The 19,146-nt window shown below is 34.5% G+C and overlaps 1 protein-coding gene across 4 annotated transcripts in view; it reads right to left on the bottom strand.

The window, feature by feature from the left end:
• ATM (ATM serine/threonine kinase) overlaps positions 1 to 19,146 on the bottom strand; it is a 119,208-nt gene that overhangs the window by 97,205 nt on the left and 2,857 nt on the right. For all 4 annotated transcript variants that reach the window (XM_074335523.2, XM_074335525.2, XM_074335524.2 and 1 more), the window contains 10 exons: positions 18,843 to 18,988; positions 15,370 to 15,534; positions 8,773 to 8,938; positions 7,873 to 8,111; positions 6,141 to 6,304; positions 4,868 to 5,037; positions 3,240 to 3,611; positions 2,536 to 2,730; positions 1,637 to 1,732; positions 168 to 393 (listed from right to left, as the gene is read on the bottom strand). In XM_074335523.2, the coding sequence (XP_074191624.2) occupies positions 168 to 393; positions 1,637 to 1,732; positions 2,536 to 2,730; positions 3,240 to 3,611; positions 4,868 to 5,037; positions 6,141 to 6,304; positions 7,873 to 8,111; positions 8,773 to 8,938; positions 15,370 to 15,534; positions 18,843 to 18,988 (1,939 nt within the window). The remainder of the gene's footprint in view (positions 1 to 167; positions 394 to 1,636; positions 1,733 to 2,535; positions 2,731 to 3,239; positions 3,612 to 4,867; positions 5,038 to 6,140; positions 6,305 to 7,872; positions 8,112 to 8,772; positions 8,939 to 15,369; positions 15,535 to 18,842; positions 18,989 to 19,146) is intronic.

Below are 19,146 nucleotides of genomic sequence, written 5' to 3'. Positions count from 1 at the left end.
GTTTTCATTTTTCATGCTGTTTTCCCTACTTACAGACATGTACTGTTGTTCACTGCTTTTAAAATTGTTTCTCACCATCCATAGAGCCTTTCCTGCCCATTTCTGCTTCCTAAAAGTCTACCAAAGTGGAATTAAATACAGGCTTTAGTTCTTTTTGAAAACCTCACCTCAGATGAGTCGTTATTTAGACACTGTTCTGACAATCCCAGAAGATAGCGATCCAGCAATTCCTTGAGATTTTGGTGGACAGAAAAGCCTATACTGGATCGGTGCTTTTCTATAGCACATTCTTTCACAACCGTTAAAAAATCCATTTTGTCAAAAGTAGTCTGAAGAAATAGTTCTTCAACTGCTGAGAATGAAGGCTCTTCTTTATCTTTTTGGTGTTGCTCACTGCAAGAAAGTTAAGATCTTTAATTCATACTCAAACTACCTACTACTTCACCTTCATATAGCAGCAATATTTTACAAATGAAAATATTAACTTAGCGTCTACGTTATTCAAAGACTGTTTATACAATTAATGGATTATTCTTTTAAATGCTTCTCTTCTTTGGACTTTACTATATCAAATTTCGTTATTCAGCAGCAAATTTTACTAATAGATGGACAAAAGAAACACCAGTTACAATCTCAAAGGCAAATTCAGAAAGTATTAAAAACAACACCAGATATAACACATTATCTGAAAACATTTCCCTTTTTTAACCTTTACTTCTCCAAAAATGTAGCATTTTTTTCATCTTATGCTGTCTTGGAGATTAGAAATCTTCACGCCAGTGAGTCATTTTCAGTCATAGTGATAAACATAAGCCTTTGAGTCAATCAACTAAAATGAGGAGTTTAGATTTATTTCTGTTTTCCCTTTCCTGAATTATCATTAGTTTTTAAAGCTAACAGTCAGATTTTATTTAACATATAAAAATGGGTCATCCCTTTAAAGAACTCATTTCACATAATTTTTATGTTCTTAATTCCCCATCATAATCATTTTACTTTTTCCATTAGGAAATGTCACATGTCATACTATAAAGCATTAAAAAATAGTAAACTAGATCTAAATTTACAGAATATAAATTGCAGTCATTGAATTAAAGAAACTTTCCCCTGGCTAACAGTTGTAATTTTTTTTTAAAAGATTTTATTGGGGAAGGGGAACAGAACTTTTTTTTTTTTTTTATTGGGGAACAGTGTGTAGTTCCAGGCCTTTTTTCCAAGTCAAGTTGTTGTCCTTTCAATCTGTTGTGGTGCTGTTCAGCTTCAAGTTGTTGTTCTTTCAGTCTTAGTTGTGGAGGGCACAGCTCAGCTCCAGGTCCAGTTGCCATTACTAGTTGCAGGGGGCGGAGCCCACCATCCCTTGCGGGAGTTGAGGAGTTGAACTGGCAACCTTGTGGTTGAAAGCCCACTGGCCCATGTGGGAATCGAACCGGCAGCCTTTGGAGTTAGGAGCATGGAGCTCTAACCGCCTGAGCCACCGGACCGGCCCCAGTTGTAATTTTTTTAAATTGACCAATTTAGTTCATAATTTTTAGATGCAGCTATTACTACTCTGCTAAAATTATCACCTTTGTAATTAGAACTTAAAATAGATGTAATTAGATCTTAAAATAACACAGAACTCTATTAGATAACATACCATTCTGGCACACTCTGGAAAAAATTCATTGCAGCTTTAGAGTTTTTCATAGTGAGACTCACAAGAATTTTCTCCAGTGCAAGATGAGGAAAATTACTATAAAGGAAAATAAAAATCTTCACTTAAAAGACGAAAAGTCATTTAAAATATTCTTTAAACTTAAATATCCATGTTTGGCTTTAACACTGCCTTCTAAAATTTGGACCCAAAATTAAAATTGCTTTCGTCTATACTGAATTTTTTAACAGCTGAAAGAAGAATTTAAGGAGTATATATTTTATGTTACTATTGTTTTCAGCACTGCCTAGCAGCACAATCATGTCCAATTTTTACAGCTCATTTCTGAAATAAAATAATTATGAAATTAAAGTGAAAGCACTAGGATCCAGGTGTTTGTCCTCCAATCATCCAATTCGAATTACTGATTAGGGAAAGGTTAAGTGGGCAAGCCACTCCTCATCCTAGTGCTTAAGTCCTATTTTGTCTTTTTCTCATTTCTTCCCCTCACTGATTTACACATTTCACCCAGAAATCATACTCTCGTTATGATTTCAGGATACACCGGAGTTGGATATATGTTCAGGTGGACCTATTTACAGAAGATCACAAAAGGACACATAAGTGCTCAAAGAGTTACATACATGTTCTTCATGCACATTCCCCTTATTCGCCTTGTCTAGACAGAGAGACAAGAGCAGAGCAAAAGTTCCTGAACAAAGATCCAGGCACAAAAACACAGACACTGTAAAAACAAAGGGACTATTTACTATCTAGAGCTGGCTTTGTGAAATCCTTCATTATCAATGTGAAATAAAGCTATCTAGTATCAAATAAGTAATAGAGTACACCTTACAAAACAAACCCCCCAAAACAGCAGCATGTGAATAAATTCAAATCACCTGTAAAGAATTGGTGGCAGCTCTGTTCTGTCTTCAAAGTCATCCTCTAACTGATAGAGTAAGAGCCATTTCATTATCAATTCCTTTAAAGAAAAACTTCTATTTACTTCACATATATTCTGCTCCATTCCCATTTTTACAGTTTCTGGAACTACACATATGGTCAGTGCCAAAGTCAAACAGCATACTGCAGGACTGTAATAAAACAAGATGATTAATGTGAAAAGTAACCTCTTTGAGGGGCAGAGATCTTATCTACCTTGTTTACCACAGTGCCAGCAATACCTAGGACAGTGCCTGGCACATGGTGATATATACAAACTTCTGTTGACTAAATGAACACAAAGTTAAAAGTTTGATTGCATTTAAGAAAATTCTTAATTAGAACTGTTTTAAACAGTATTCTGTACTACTGAAAATATAAGGTTTATAAATATTGATCAAACAAGTAATGCATTGTCAGATTACAGATAAAAAAATTTAAACACTTAATTCTTTAAAACTTGCCTTAGTAAACTCTCCACATTTGAAACTAAATTTACATTTATTTATTTATTCTTCCTGGACAAACAACAAGAGCATCTGAAATAGAATTTAACAATCTTTAACTGAAGTTACAAACTCCAAAAATGGGGAAAGAGATAGCTACACACACACACAAATATAACAACTGCAAAAACTGATACAATGCATAGTCAACTTACCATGAAGGTTTGCAGGCTGACCCAGTAAATAACTTCCAGAATTCTCTGTCAACCTCAACTAAATGCCCTTGAATTATGGCTCCAAGTAAGCCAAAGTTTTCAGCTTGTATTTGTTCAGAACTTATACTGCGAAAGATAACAGACCAAATTTTAATCCAGAGTTTCAATAAATCTGACTTTTGTGAGCTTTCTAGGTTCGACTTCTTGCCTTGACACAATGCAAATTCTGTAAGGCATCGTAACACATATGGTGTGCGTTCCCCATGTCGTCGTTGAGGAAGAAGCTGGTATAGTATCATCAATAACGGTGACAGCTCACAGTTAGGTAAATTTGCAGGATATTTTGATATTAATTGCGTTGTGATCTGTAACCTAAAAAAAGTATAATTAATTAGAAAAGTATTCAATTCCAGTGACAAGCTGAAAGAAAATAAACATATAGACACAGTACCCTTACAATATCCTAATTACAGTGTCACTATCGTCATTTTCCATACTCCTGTCACAGTACACTGGCTCTTAATTTTTATTAGGCCCTACTTCCTAAAGTGGCAAGATGATTGACAACTTTTTGGCTAGCTGGATAAGCTATCATATTTCTATTACACAAAAACCTTAAAGAATAACTAAATTAGCAATGTTTTATTTCTGATTTATTGCACCTATGTCCCAAAAGTGCCTTTCCTTGGCATTAATTCAGTTGATTCAATAAATACTTGCCGTGAGTTCTCTAGAATGTTTGCTACTCAGGAATAGGAACTTTAACTTATCGTCTCTATATCCCTAATGCTTGGCACACAGCAGGTGTTCAACAAATAACTCTTGACTAAATGGACAAATTAAACAATCTGAAATAGGCACCCTCAACTACAAAAAAAAAAAAAAGAGCTTAAGCAACAGATATCTAAATCAATACGTTTTCCCCTTACAGCTCAATTGTATTTAACCACTCTATCAACATGATAAAAATCAAAAGAACACTAATCACAAAATCTACAAATTTCTAACTGTCCTTAGGCAAGCTGCTTAATCTTTCCTGGTTTCAGTTATCCTTTTAGTAAAGCAAACAGGCTGAACTAGATAGATTCTGAAGATTCCTATCAGACCTAATACTTTGATTTCATGGAATTCCACAACTTATTTAATTAAATAATTGTGAATGCTACATGAAACTAAAAACATAGCAAATAAGAAAAGATAACCTTTTATCATGGCATAAGGTCCAAATTATTCTGTGACTTCTGAATGCTATCTTTAATTTCGTCCTTATCTAATTCTATTGGAAGGTGCTATATATGCAAATCTCTTTGTGTTGGTTGAGGTACACAACTCAGTGAATTCCATAAGGCACACACTCATGATCACCCACCAGGCAGCCATTCTCCCTTCTTCCTTGTTATGGCAATATGCTTAAGAGAGGTGACCCTGTCCCTAGCCCTAACAGATGAGACATAATGGTTGAAATCAATGTATACTGCAAATCACGTTCCCCTTTGTCAGTGACTTGTTTGGGATCAGCCATATCACTAGTTCTGCCCAATTAGACTAAAGGATTCTACTGGAGGTCTTGTGAGAACAATTAAATGAAACGAAGATGACACTGAAAGAGAAAAAAAGCAACATTGTACCAAGGCACGAGTTCAAAATCATTCTGTGACTTCTGAAGATGATCTTTTATTACATCCCAGCCTAATTCTATTTTCCTCTTTTTGCATAGTACACTATTATCACTAAATTCTCTTTGTGTGGTAGTGTAAGACTGAGAAATCTCCAAAGATCTGGTATCTTCATTAAAAACCTGTAAAATAAAAAAAGGAAAACCTGTTTGTTTTTCACATTGCTTTGTTTTCTAATAGTTCATTAGGAAAAAATGTTTCTCCTCAAATGAAGATACAGGGAAGTCATAAAGCAAGAGTAATATATTATAGAAATAAATAAATATGGTAATGTAGTAACAAACATTTTGCATGAGTGCAATGTCGCTCTAAAAAGCAAATATTACCAAGTAAAGTTTTAGTTTTAGTTCCTAATATTTACTAATATTTACTAAGAGCACCAAGATATCTAAAAGTAAAACAAAAACCTCTATTTTCAAAGGAATTAAATCAAATTTAGCATTAAGAAAATATATAACAAGTGAAACTATCTAGGATGTTAATCAAAACCCTGGGAAAAAAAGTTTTACTTAAGAAACATTAAGCCATCAACTGACGAATGGGTGAACAAACAGTAACATGTCCATACAATAGGATAGTATTCAGCGATAAAAAGGAATAAAACACTGATTCATGGTATAACATGAATAAACCTTGAAAACATTATGCTAAGTGAAAGGCAGACACAAAAGGCCACATACTGTATGGTTCCAATTACATGAAATGTTCAAAACAGGCAAAAATCCATAGAGACAGAGAGTAGCTTAGTGGTTGGCTGCTAGGGACTAGAAGAAGTGGGGAAGCAGGACTAACTGCTAATAGGTACAAAGTTTGTTTTGGGGCTGATGGAAATGTTCTAGAATTATTATAAATAGTGGCGATGGGTACACATGTTGAAAATACTAAAAATGACTGAATGGTATATTTTAAAATAGTGAATTTCATGCTATGTGATTTCTAACTCAGTAGAACAAAAAGAAGAAACTTAGGGTTAAACTTACTTCCTATAGATAATCTTTCAAGAATGGAAAAGTTCATCATCAGTTTTCACTATGTTTATATATGCGGAAGAGTTATCTTTTAAGTCAGAAGGGCAATTCTAAATATTTATGGTGTCTTGAAAGGAGTAGTCACATGTACAGAGTAATTTTACAGATTTTTTTTTTTTTATCAAAACACAGGTTTTAAAAGCCCAGTATGAGAAAAATTAACAGGAAATTTCAAAATGTAACAAGACCCACTATACCTGGTGACAAACATCTGCCATCAATTCAATCAAGTTTTCCTTGACAGCATAATTACGAGATCCTGAAGAATATTTCCCTCTGCTTCCTATATGACTTATCTCATTAACCAGCAGCTCATATAAGTTGTATAAGATACTTCTCCATTTTCTTGATTCATAAGCACCTGTAATTCAAAAAATTATAACATATATACACTACATTTGTATTGCCAACTGCCACAACACTATTCATCTGTCAAGGTGGAAACATTCAAAGACATCAGGCCCAACCTGCTATTCAGTACTAATTCCTCTTCTGACATCGTTGACAAGCTCTACTTCATAACAGTGTGCATTTCACACTCAGTTAAATGTATTTGTTATAAAATTCTTCCATATTTTGATCTTTCTCTAATCAACTCAAAATCTCATACTTTCTCTAATTTCTACTCTTCCCTGAGGCAAATACAATGAAGACAGCTCCTCTTTTCTATGAGGACCAAGTTCTCCCCATGTCTTCATTGAAGAGAAAAACATTACCAGTTCCTTTAACTAGTTAGTGTATGAACGACATGTTGTTATCCAGAATTCTCATCAACCCAGTCCTCTTGCCCTAGACACACTCCAGTCAACTTATGTCCCTCTTAAAATGTTGACTCTACAAAGTCTGGTGCACATAATAATACTCCAACTGTGATCTGTATGGTGAACAATGAGCTATTACTTCCCACAAAAAACCATGAAATTTATTAATGTAGCCTAAAACTATATTAGTGTTTCTGGCAGCCTCATCCTCCTGCCAATTTTCAATTCATCCTAAATATGCAGTTAACTAAAACGCTACATACATCATATGATTTCCTTATAAGCCTGATTTTCATCCCGGTGAGAGCTATGTGAAAGATGAAAAACTAAGAAAAGCCACCATTCTTTGACTCATGGTAGTTTCATGGGCTACAAATACACCTAACCAAACACACCAGAAGAACTCTTGAAACATACACAGCTACTTTTAATAGAAAGTGGCTGTAAGAGTTCTCCTCTCTTTTACCTGCTATGACTCAATGTAGCATGATTTCTTAGTGGTCATTAAGCTAGCCATGATGAATTGGTCCTTAGGCTAGCACAAGCCCAGAGACAAACGTTGCCTGAGCATGAGGAAACTCATTCAGTTCCACTTCCACCCAATCAAGTTCCTGTCTAGTGAATGGAGCTATACCAAGCACTATTTTCTTGATGAAAGACAAATGCAAAGGAATCAAGGGTGAATGGGTCATTCATTTCTGGTTTTCCCAGCAAACAGAGGCTTGGAGTAGCTATGAGGTTTACGACTGTATGTACGTATCTTCCTTGAGAACTAACTGGCTATTTTCAGTCCACATGCATCTCTTTTGTCTTCTAACAAAAGCACTATGTGAATAAACAAGATCCTGCTTTCTCTAAATTCTTAGTGTGTGTCACATCTCCTAGCAACTAATTATTGCTGCATAAATAGCTCCTAGAGGGAACAGTGTCTCCTATTGGTTTGTATGCTTCATAGCATAACTAAACAAATGGTAAGGCGTAATATGACTTGCTATGACAGCTTCAAATTCTAAAAAAATGTGTGAAAAATATTATCATGACTAATATCCTTACCAAGCACAGCAATCCAGAGGAAGGTCATAACCTCTTAACAAATACAGATTTCATACTTAAGCCTTTATGTTTCAACGAAGAAGCAAATTCAAAACAGTAAAAATTTCCTTTATACCTTTATCTTGGGTTTTGGCTCCCTTTGGATGATGGATATAAATTTGCAGTTGAAATAATTCAATAATTACTTCTTTTAAGGAATCATTAAGTCTGTGCTGAGTCCAAACATACAGCAAAGTAGGAAGAATTTCATCTCCTAATTCACACACTTGAATTCGAAAGTTAACAGCCAAAGTCTTGAGAAAGATAATAAATGCTGCTAAGATATGATTTAGACCTGCAGAGATCTTCTCTTGTCTATGACAGAAAATAAACAGACTCAGCTTGGTATAACCATGGCGGGGGGAATACACAAAGTAAAGACAGTTATGAAGCTGCATGCTGAAAGAAAAGAAAAAAATCTTAATTTTCAAATAACAATAGCCTTAGTTTCAGAACTATTTAGAAAAAAAAAAATCACAGCAGCACTACACAGCAACAAAAAACAGCTCTTATTTGGTGCTGAGAGTACTCCTGTTAGCTCTCTCTGCTACTGAAACACTGTCTAAAATTATACAAAACTGATCTGTAATACCTACCATTTATAAAATGTTTCACGTCATAAACTTGGTAATACCATACAAACTTAAGATAATGATACTTCCAAAATACATTATTTTATTTTATTCTTACCCTCAAAATGGGGTAAATAAAACTACTTATAGGATATTTAGCTTTTCCTGTCATTAGAAAAGCAAGACAGGATCTCCCACTGGAAAGCATCATTTCATATTCTGCATAATGGATATTCAGGAAGTGTTGGACCTGACCAATATTTGCTTTGAGAATCTACCAGCTCTACCATAATAAGCCAATTTTAAAAAAATTGGTAGTATTTTTAGTTACTGAATTTAAAACATAGTCTTCCAAGATCAAATGGATTTTCAATATAAAACAAAACAAAAAGAAATTAGATTACCTTGCATTCTGAATAGCCTTTGAAAAAAAATCCAAGAATTTGGAATTTAATCCATCAGTTTGTGAACAGCATCCTTTAGTCACAGCTTGAATTATTCTAGCCACTAAAACTCTATTGATGTCTTGTGAAGGTTTAAGATACAGCTTGAAGTACACAGAGAACAATTCTGAAAAAAACAAATAAAAACGTATTATTTTTTTAAAAAGAAAATCAGCAAATCATTTAACATAAATGTCACAATTCAAATTTCAACAATCCCACATATAAAAAAGATTAAAATTATACTAACTTATATTTAATACAGTAAAAGCATCCCATTAATCTTTCATTGTATTTTATATAAATTACCTTCAAGACAGGAACAACTTCAGTCCGCAGAGAACGTAAACACCAGTTTAAGAGCCAGACTTCAGATAAGCTCCTTCTATAATCCTATGTTCCTCCATCTAGGCCTAACAAAGCACTTGACACAGTACACACTCCAGTTTTGTTGTTTTAATGCTGTTTGACTAATAAAGATTTATTTCTCACAGCAATAATAGTAGCCAGGATTCCTTCATTTTTGCATAAATTCCTCAATCTCAAAGGCAACATGAGAGGGACAGGTGACAGGTGCAAATGGGAAGCTACATTACAGAAGAGAAACCCCAAGCTTTTTATAATAAATGGGCTGAAAGCAAACCTGTCCTTTACTCTGCAGGAAGCCATCAATCATGTCTTTCAACTCACTATAGGAACCTTACTATGAACCTCCAGTACAGTGCTGAATAGGAGCGGTGACAGTGAACATGTCTTGCTCCCCATTTCTTTTGTCAAAAGATTTAAATTATGAATACAATTTAAGTTGTAGAACTATCTAGAGTACCTATGCCATATGGGTGAGTTTTGACAGTGTGTAATATTAAGGAATTGGTCCATTTAAATTCAGTTGTCAAATTTACGTGCGTAGATTCACAGGATTTCCTTCTTTCAATAGCTATAGGATCTGCAATTATATCCCATTTCATTCCTAATATCACTAATTTGTGTCTTCTCTCTTTTTATATTAGTCACTCTTGTTAAAGGTTCTAGATTTTATTGACGTTTTCAAAGAATCAGCTTTTTGTTTCACTAATTTTTCTTTATTTTTGTTTTCAAATTTCATTTATTTCTGCCTGATTTAAAGTTTTTGGGTTTGTTTTTCTAGTTTCTTGAGATGGAAGTTCAGATTATTGATTTGAGATCTTTCCTATTTTCTAATGTAGACAATTAATGCTATAAACTACCCTCTCAGCATATCTTTAATTGCATTCCACAAATTTTGGTATGTAGTAACTTCCATTTTCATCCAGTTCTAAATATACTTTGATTTTGAGACATTTCCTTCATGAATTATTTAAAAGTATTGTTCATTTAAACAAAACTATTGGTCCTTTTCACAAAAATATTATGAAGGCAACAGAGTTCTATGACAGAAAGTAAAAAGAGTGACAAATTTAGAAAGAGCAATCAGAAAACGGCAGTGACATTTAAGTTGAGACCTAAAGTATGAGAAGAAAACAGCCATACAGAAGGTAGCCTTGACAAGAGAAGGACAAATGCCACAAAGCAAGAGCTTGCTCTCTCTGAAGTGTGTGAGATGATCCATACCAGTGTCAGAACGAAATATTGTAACTCTTATTTTTTTAATTAAAATTACAAACAAAAATTAAGATTTACTGAGATTTAATACAGATATTAACAATGGCCACTTTAAAAGACAGTTTGGCAGTTTCTTACAAAACGAAACATACTTTCACCATACAATCCAGCAATCACACTGCTTGGTATTTACCCAAATGATCTGAAAACTTATCTGTATACAGATATTTATAGCAGCTTTATTCATAATTGCCAAATTTAAAAGCATATCCAAATGTCTTTCAGTAAGTGAATGGATAATTAAACTGTGGTACAATCCAGAAGTATTATTCAGTGCTAAAAAGAAATGAGCTATCAAGGCATGAAAAGACATGGATGAAAGTTAAATGCATATAACTAAGTGAAAGAAGCCAATCTAAAAACACCACATACGAGTACTATCTGACTCCAATTATATGACATTCTGGAAAAGTCAAAGCTATGGAGATAGTAAAATCACTGGTTGGTAGGAATAGGGTAAGGGAGGGATAAAAAAGTGGAGCACAAAGGATTTTTAGGGCAGTCAACCTAATCTGTATGGTACTATAATGATGGATACATGTCATTACACATTTGCCAAAGCCTATAGAATATACAACACCAAGAGTGGCCCTGATGTAAACTGTAAACTATGTGTATTATGAGGTGTCAGTGTAGGTTCACTGATGGAAACGAAGTTACCACTTTAGTGCAGGATGTTAACAGTGGGTAAGACTGTGCGTGTTTGAGGTTAGGGGGGTATATGGGAACTCCACACTTTCAGGTTAATTTTGCTGTGAATTTACAACTGCTCTGAAAAAAATACAGTCTGTTTTAAAAAAATGTTTGGAAATCACTTGGTCAGAGAATCTAAGTATGGCCACTGCAGCTACAGAACAGAAATTAGAAGGATGCAAGTGGGCTGTTGAGTTAAAAGGTCCGACAGGTAGGCAGAAGCGATTCCAAGGCCTGGAAGAGGAGTCCACATTTCATATGAGGTGTGCAGGAAAGCCACTAAAAGTTTTCAACTTTTCTTCCTACCTTATTAGAAAAACTATCTTCTTCCTTGTAATAGTTCTACCGTAGGTCTCTTGCTTTGGAGCCCCTTCTCAGGAAACATACATAATCAATTTTCTGTGTATTCACCACTCTCTCTACTAAGCCCTTCCAATTATATTTATATATATTCCAGTCACTCTCATCTTTAACAGAACTCTTTCCCTTCCCCTTACAACCAAAGCTTTTGAAAAGTGTTATCTGTAATTGCTAAACCACTTCCTCACTTGTCACTCATGCTTTCACACCAGTCCTTTATAGAATTGAACACCATCAACCAACTGGCTCTAAGTAACAATGTGGATCCTGACAAAGAAGATACCTACCAAGAAGGGTCCTGGTGGCTAACTAAGCTCAAGTTTAAAAACAGAGCCTATAGCTGTTTCTAAACAGGGGCCTCTCACACAAACTGCACTTCAGGGAGAAGCCTGCACTGAATTGCCTGCCTGCAATGTGCTCTTGCCATCTGAACCAGCCATTATAAAGGAGTTCCTGGAATCCTATTTCAACCAGTAGGATGGAGACTTTCCCTAATCAATGGGAGCTGTGCAGCTACAACGCTATTAGCACCTTCACCAACCAATCAGAGCAGCTCCATTCTGACCAATCAAGACAGTGCTTTTGGGACCAATCAAACTACAAAGATTTGGAGTCCTCATTTGCACGAGGATGGACCAGGGACAGGGACTTCTCTCTGTACAAGTCAGCTCCTATCAGAGAGTGTGATTTCCCTTTCCACTGAAGGTTGTGTTTCCCCAGCTGGAGCTGTAACACTGAAGATGAAACACCAAAGACGCCTCGCCAGAGTGGAGCTGAGCAGAGCAGAGCTGTCTAGATGGAGAGGGGCCTCGCCTCTGGGCCGCTTCAGGGCCACCTCACAGCCGTGCTGCTTTATAACTGAGCTGTAACATTACTGAGCTGTTCCACAGCGGTGCTGTTCTCAGAGCAGTGCTGTGTAATAAATGAGCTATTTGCACTGAGCAAAATTTCCTTCTTCACCACACCCCAAAGTGGAGATTCTTGTTGGCATTGAATTGGTACCAATGACCATAGGTTGACACCATTTCTACAATAATTAACCCAATGATGGCAGATACACATTCTTTCAAATGCATATGGAACACTCAACAAAGTGCACCTTATTCTGAATCATAAAAGAAATCAAAACAATTATAAATAATTTAGAGTACAAAAATTTATGTTCTCTACCATAATGTAATTAGACTGGAAACCATAAAAAAAAAAAAATTCCCCAAACAATTGGAAATTAAACAACACATTTCCAAATAATCCATGAGTCAAAGAGGAACTCTCAAAAAAAAAATTAAAAAAAAATTAGAACATATTTTGAATTGAAAAAAAAGAAAATACTGTCACAATTTGTGACACATGACTAAAGCAGTGTTTAGAGAAAAACTTATCATACCTAATGCATGTTAGGAAAGAAGCTCTCAAACCAATGATCTAAGCTTCTGCCTTAAGAAACTAGAGAACAAATTAAACCCCAAACAGAAGGAACTAATAAGAAGATCAAAAATCAATAATGAAAGAGGCAATATCACTACAGAGCCTACACACATTAAAAGGATAAGGCAATAACGTTCAAGAACTTTATGCTCATACATCCAACAACTTAGGTGAACTGTACAAATTCTAAAAACAAATTATCAAAAGTCTCTGAAAAACAGGTATGTAAACTAAATAATCCTGTACTATCAAAGAAATTGAATTTATAGTTAAAAATCTTCCAACATCAATCTCCAAATTCAATCCAATAATATATCAATTGGATAACACATCTTGCCCTAGTCGGGTATATATGCCAGGAACACAAGGTTGACTCAACCTGTGAAAAATCCATCAACATAATTCAACACATCAATAACAGACTGAAGAAACAAAAACCACACAATTATCTCAACAGATGCAGAAAAAATTTTAACAAAATTCAACATCCATTCCTGATAAAAAACAATAAGCAACTACGAATAGAAGTAAACATCCTCAACCTGTAGTGACCCTCAGTATAAAACGCTGACATCTTTAAATAAAAAAAAGACCTAAAATAAATAAACAAATAAACAAACCTAAATAAATGGAAATATACCATGTTCATGGATTGTACGATTCTGTTAATATATCTATTCTTCCCAAATTGTTCAACAGATTCAGTGTAATCCCTATCAAAATCCCAGCACGGTTTTTTTGTAGAAATCAACAAGCTGATTCCAAAATTTATATGGAAATGTTAGTTCAGTCTTAGGCCATCTTCTTTCACTCTGAACTCTTTCCCTAAACAATCTCATTAATAGCCATAGCTTCAATCAATACCACTACCAAATATATATTTTGAATGTAAGCTTTACTTCTGGAGCAGAGTCCTCATTAGAGAAGGAGTTACAGAGAAGGGAGCTAACTGAAAAATAAATTTAACAAAAAAGTTGATTATTAGAATAGCAGTTTGCTTAAAAATGAAAAGAGGATTTCAGAAAACATGCCAGATGATGGAATCATAGTAAGGAGACCAAAGGAAGGACTGCCATTGTTTCAGTGAGAGCCATTATTAAAATCTGCAAATATCCTAAATATTTAGGATGGACCACTTTGGTGAGAGACTTCTCTGAGTACTCCAGGTATCACTGGCCTATGTTTGGGATACAGTCTCCCTTATGGTCAGAGCAACATCAAAGACCCCAGGCAATGCCTTAGAAATTGATGCAACAGTTGAGAAGGCCTTTATTCATGTGGGAAGAGTAGAATGTAATGCAGGGCACTGATTAGGTCATGGTTTTATGGTTCTTATACATCTCATTTTGAAATGATAAACTCACAGTAAAGAACAGAATGTCTTTTAATTACCACAATTTACCTTGAATATTTTTCAAAGAGAATACTGAGTTTCTAAATTGTCGGAGGTGGTTTTATTAGAAGACTTGGACATCTGGCTTAAAATCACCTTGTTACAGCGAAATCCCATTTTCACCCATTAAACCCATTTAGACCCAGAAATGCTCCACCTTTGAAATCAATAAACTCAAATGTTTCACTCTCTGACTATTAACTTCCTTCCTTTGTGGTCTTTCAGTAACTCTCACCTAAAAACTGTCAACAACACTAGAATCCTTCCTGGCACCCATCAAACCCATTCAGACCCAGAAATGTTCTACCTTCAAAATTAATAAACTCAAATATTTCAGTCTCTGACCGTAACTTCCTTTGTGGTCTCTCAGTACCTCTCACATGCAAATTGTCAACAACACTAGAGTCCTCCCTGGCACCCAATTCTACTTATCTTGTAAGTCACTGGATCCTATATCCTATAGGTCCTATACAGGACCCACTGTGTCCTAAATATCCTAGTCTAACACTTTTGGTTTCCATTACCTTACCAGTGACCTGCTCACTGACTAATCCAATGGAAACTTTTGTGTCTTATCATTTGTACAACACTTAAAATGTCACACCCCTTCCAACTTGAAATTCTCTTGCTTTCACTTTTATGATACAACTCTCGCTTGGTTTTCTTCTCTCTACTTTAATCATGGTTGATTTTATGTGTCACTGATCTGTGAAGTCGCTGCCCCCAAGCATGTCTATATCATAATGCATCATAATGCATGGTTTTTTTCTGCCCCTAGACTGTCAAGTCCTTGAGGATAGTGGATGGCATCTTTCAATTCTGTAATTCCAGATAGTAAGCACCTAATATAAATTATCGGTGACAATAATTTAGGAAATATATAATAAATGTAAATTTAGAGTCAGATTCTGTAACCATTTAATTTTACTAAAGTACTGTTAAACTGTGATACAGTTTAGGGATACAAATAGACTCCAACTGCTCTTTTGGTAAAATACCATTTCACAGGGAAAAATTCACTAAGAACAAACTTTAAAACATACCTAGCCACTGTTGCTGAGATATTTCACACCAGTATTTTCTCACTGAAAGAATGTCCTTGAGCAATATGTTGCTACAATCAGCTCCATAAACAGCGCCATTAGATGAATCTTTCACTGTGTCCATGACATAATTCAAGAGTTCTTGACATTTTAGCCTGGGTGCTCCTATTTAAACATAAACAAATAAATAAAAATATGTAAATCCTTGGAAAATTATTTAAGAAATGGCAACTATACAAATAATGCCTTTTGGTAAATTACTATTAACTGACCTCCTTCTCATATAGCACGGATTAGCAAACTATACCCATGGGCAAAATTCTGCAAGCCACATGTGTTTGGAAATAAAGCTTAACTAGACCACAGCCATGTCCATTCATTTATGTATTGTCTATGTCTACTCTCAGACTAAAAAAGCAGTGTTGAGTGGTTGAGATAGAAACTTACGTAGCCTACAAAGTCAAAAACATTTACTATCTGGTCCCTTTACAAAAAAGTTTACCAACATCTGTACGAATATATAGCAAAACAATCATTCATTCTATCCTTAATAATTCACAATTTCTGGCATTAGATCTAAAATGAATCAAAGTTACTTGGTAATTTTTATAAAGAATTAAATAACAAAAGATTATACCGAGGATTGAAAAAAAGATTATAAGGATATTTACTATGAAAAGAAAAATTACTTCCAAGTCCTATAACAGAATTTAGAGTACACATGTATTTAAAGTTGTAATTTTTAGTTTTATTTACTAGAGGTTCTGAAAATTCAGCATTAATGGATATATCCTTGAAGGCAACAAAAGCATATTTAAAAATTCTTATTTTGAGCAAACCATATTGATGTCTCAGCCAAAATTTTGTATTTCAACGTTAACAATCTTAAAATCATACAGAACATTTTTGTTATAAGCAATGAGCAGGGCGCTGCAAGTCTTTACATATATTTGAATATATTCCAGTTTAGAATTTTCTTATGATGAGACTAGTTATATTGAGGCTTCTCAATATAACTAGTTCTCAATATAACGAAATGCTAAATTAGTATACATGAATAGAACTGGAAAATCATTTTTACTTAAGGCTTATATCATAATTTTCGGCTTCTGGACAACGATGAAATGCACAATCATATGATCCTTCGCCGCAACACTTATGCATGTCTCTCTTCCAGTCCTTATAACATTTTCTTATCTATAACATGTTATATTATCACATCCTTAGGAAAGGAATTAATCTCTATATCCCAACATCTAGCCCAGTGACTGCTCTATAGTAGATGGTTAATAAACATCTGGTGAAAACCACATAAATTCCGTTTCCCCGAAAATAAGACTAGCCGGACATTAAGCTCTAATGCATGGTCTTATATTAATTTTTGCTCCAAAAGACACATTAGAGCCAATTGTCCGGATAAATCTTATTTTCGGGGAAACATGGTTAATATCAGGATGAAATCATATTTCCCTATGACTTTAATCTCAATATATTTCCTTCCTCTGCCAAATTTGAGAAATGCTTCAAAAATTATGCTGACATTCTTTTCTAAAGAATCTGACTCAAAAGGGCAACTAAATTGGCTGCAGAGACTTTATGGAACATCATGAAACTTAACAGCTGGATTTTGTATTCTCTAGAATGTCTGGGCTCTGTCTGCGTAGCAGCAGACAAATCCCTACATAAAGGAATGAACAATATTTGCTTACTGGTTCCTTCCCAGCTGCCTCTTTTTTCCTAATATTTGTTTCTTTTTTTCATCGTATTTTTGATGTCAAGTAAGTTTGGCAAAGTCTGGACCTGTGTGTGTTTAAATTCCCATCAACCCTCCAATCCTTGGAAAACACCAATTGAAGCAGTGAGATGACATGATAGTAGTGCCCCAGTTTTGGTCTAAGATTAAAGATGTTTAAATTACAAAGTCAAATTTAAATGGAAGCCTTAAATAAAAACACCACTTTTCAACCATTAAATAATCTTACATTGATAATTTCATCCAGTCATGCTTGTAAACCAACATATTGATACCTTCATACATTTTCAAAAGTGACCTCCACTGCTAATTTTGCAATTGAAGGTTTTATTCACTGTAAAGTCAAACGATAAGTGGCAAACTTCTCTGGTGGACTACAAATGGGCTTGGTATCTCTCTCAATCACTCACAAACTTTATAAAAACATATAAAGATCTACAAAGAATCCAGTGTTAGTGGCTAGGAATACAAATTTTAATGGATGCAGGGCTATCATACAGGGCAAAAGCAGGTGCAGAATATTTCAGTGTAGCTTTCCCTTGTGTCTGCTGGAGTCTCTGATGAGGGCTTACAGCCATCCACACAAACTGGCATCGCAGGGGATCTGGAAAACTAAATTTTTGCTGAACCATGGATTAAACTCAAGTTTACACCTCTATTTTGAAATATCACTCACTAAGAATCTATGTCCTGCTACTTAATGTTTACAAATATTCGGCTTTTCTGATTCTAAAACTAAACTTGGTATTACAAAGCCATAGGCTTATCTCTGAAGAGTAAACAAAGTCTAAGCCCAAGAGTCCCAATACAAACATTTCTACTTCAGTTTTTCAGCATTACATGAAGCCGACTTCATTACATAAGCCTACTAGATCCTGCATTTTGGTTCCAAATATATCATAATATCAACTATAGAAATTCAACGGGAGCTATGGCTTATCACGAACAACAAAGAACTTCATATTTTTTTTTTAAATCAGTAAAAAAATACCAAGTTCTTTTTTTTTGCTCTTGACAAGCACAGTGTTAAATGTGTGGGTTTTGATTGCCAAGAAAGCGAATGTAATGTTAGAATGAATTAGTAAAAGTATAGAATAAAAGATATGAAGTCCTGCTCCACCCTGTACCACTCAGAATATACCTACAAGATGGAGTCCCATACTTTAGGAGATATAACTAATTTGAAGAATATTCAGAAGAAAGTGACACAAAAACTAGGTCATATGCACTAAAGCAAGTAGATCTGTTTAGCATAGAGAAGAGGACTTAGGGGAAATATAGCTAACTCCAAATATCTTAAAAAATGTCATACTGAAGAAATTGATTAGAATTTTTCTGTATTATCTCAGAAGGTAGAGGAAGTAACAAAAGGAGGCAGGTTTTGTTATTATTAAAGGTATTCAAAGACAGAACAGAAAAACCTCAAAAGGTATATTTAACCATTATGGCTACCTAAGTGCTAAGGTCATGAAGAGGGGATCCAAGAAGAATAGGTAGTTGAAATAATTTTTAATCCTTTCAACCTTAAGATTCCATGTTTACATAAATTCCTCCAAATATTTGAACCTATATTAAAAATAGGGTTTTTAAAAAACCGTTATTTAAAAACCGTTCTGTGTACTAGAAATTAGAGTTAGCCCTCAACTTTTACCTCACCATATTCAGACCAAACTTATACAACAATAACCTTTTAAGCCAATTATAATAATACAGCACCTACTTTTATTTGCACATTTGATGAAGTATTTGACCAAGCTACTGATTTCTTGCATCCTTTTCTGCCTGGTGGCTTGTGTTGAGGCTGATACATTTGGTTTTGCTGTTTTCAGACTTTCTGTTTCTTTCTGAATATATCTTTGTAAGAATCTTCAAGAAAACAAAATAGAATTTCAGAAACTCATTAAATGCTTAAATAATTATAACAGTTTCAAAAAATCCTTCATGCCATCATAAAGAGCATCTTTTAAACCATGTTGCTTTAATCAATGTATCAGCTAAATGAAATAATCAAATTTCTTTTTCAA

This window comes from Rhinolophus sinicus, chromosome 14, assembly GCF_057876585.1.
Source record: "Rhinolophus sinicus isolate RSI-liver-muscle chromosome 14, RSI-T2T, whole genome shotgun sequence".
In the NCBI taxonomy this organism is placed as follows: domain Eukaryota; kingdom Metazoa; phylum Chordata; class Mammalia; order Chiroptera; family Rhinolophidae; genus Rhinolophus; species Rhinolophus sinicus.
The sequence above is the reverse complement of the archived record's forward strand: the minus strand, read 5'-3'. Positions and strand labels throughout refer to the sequence as shown.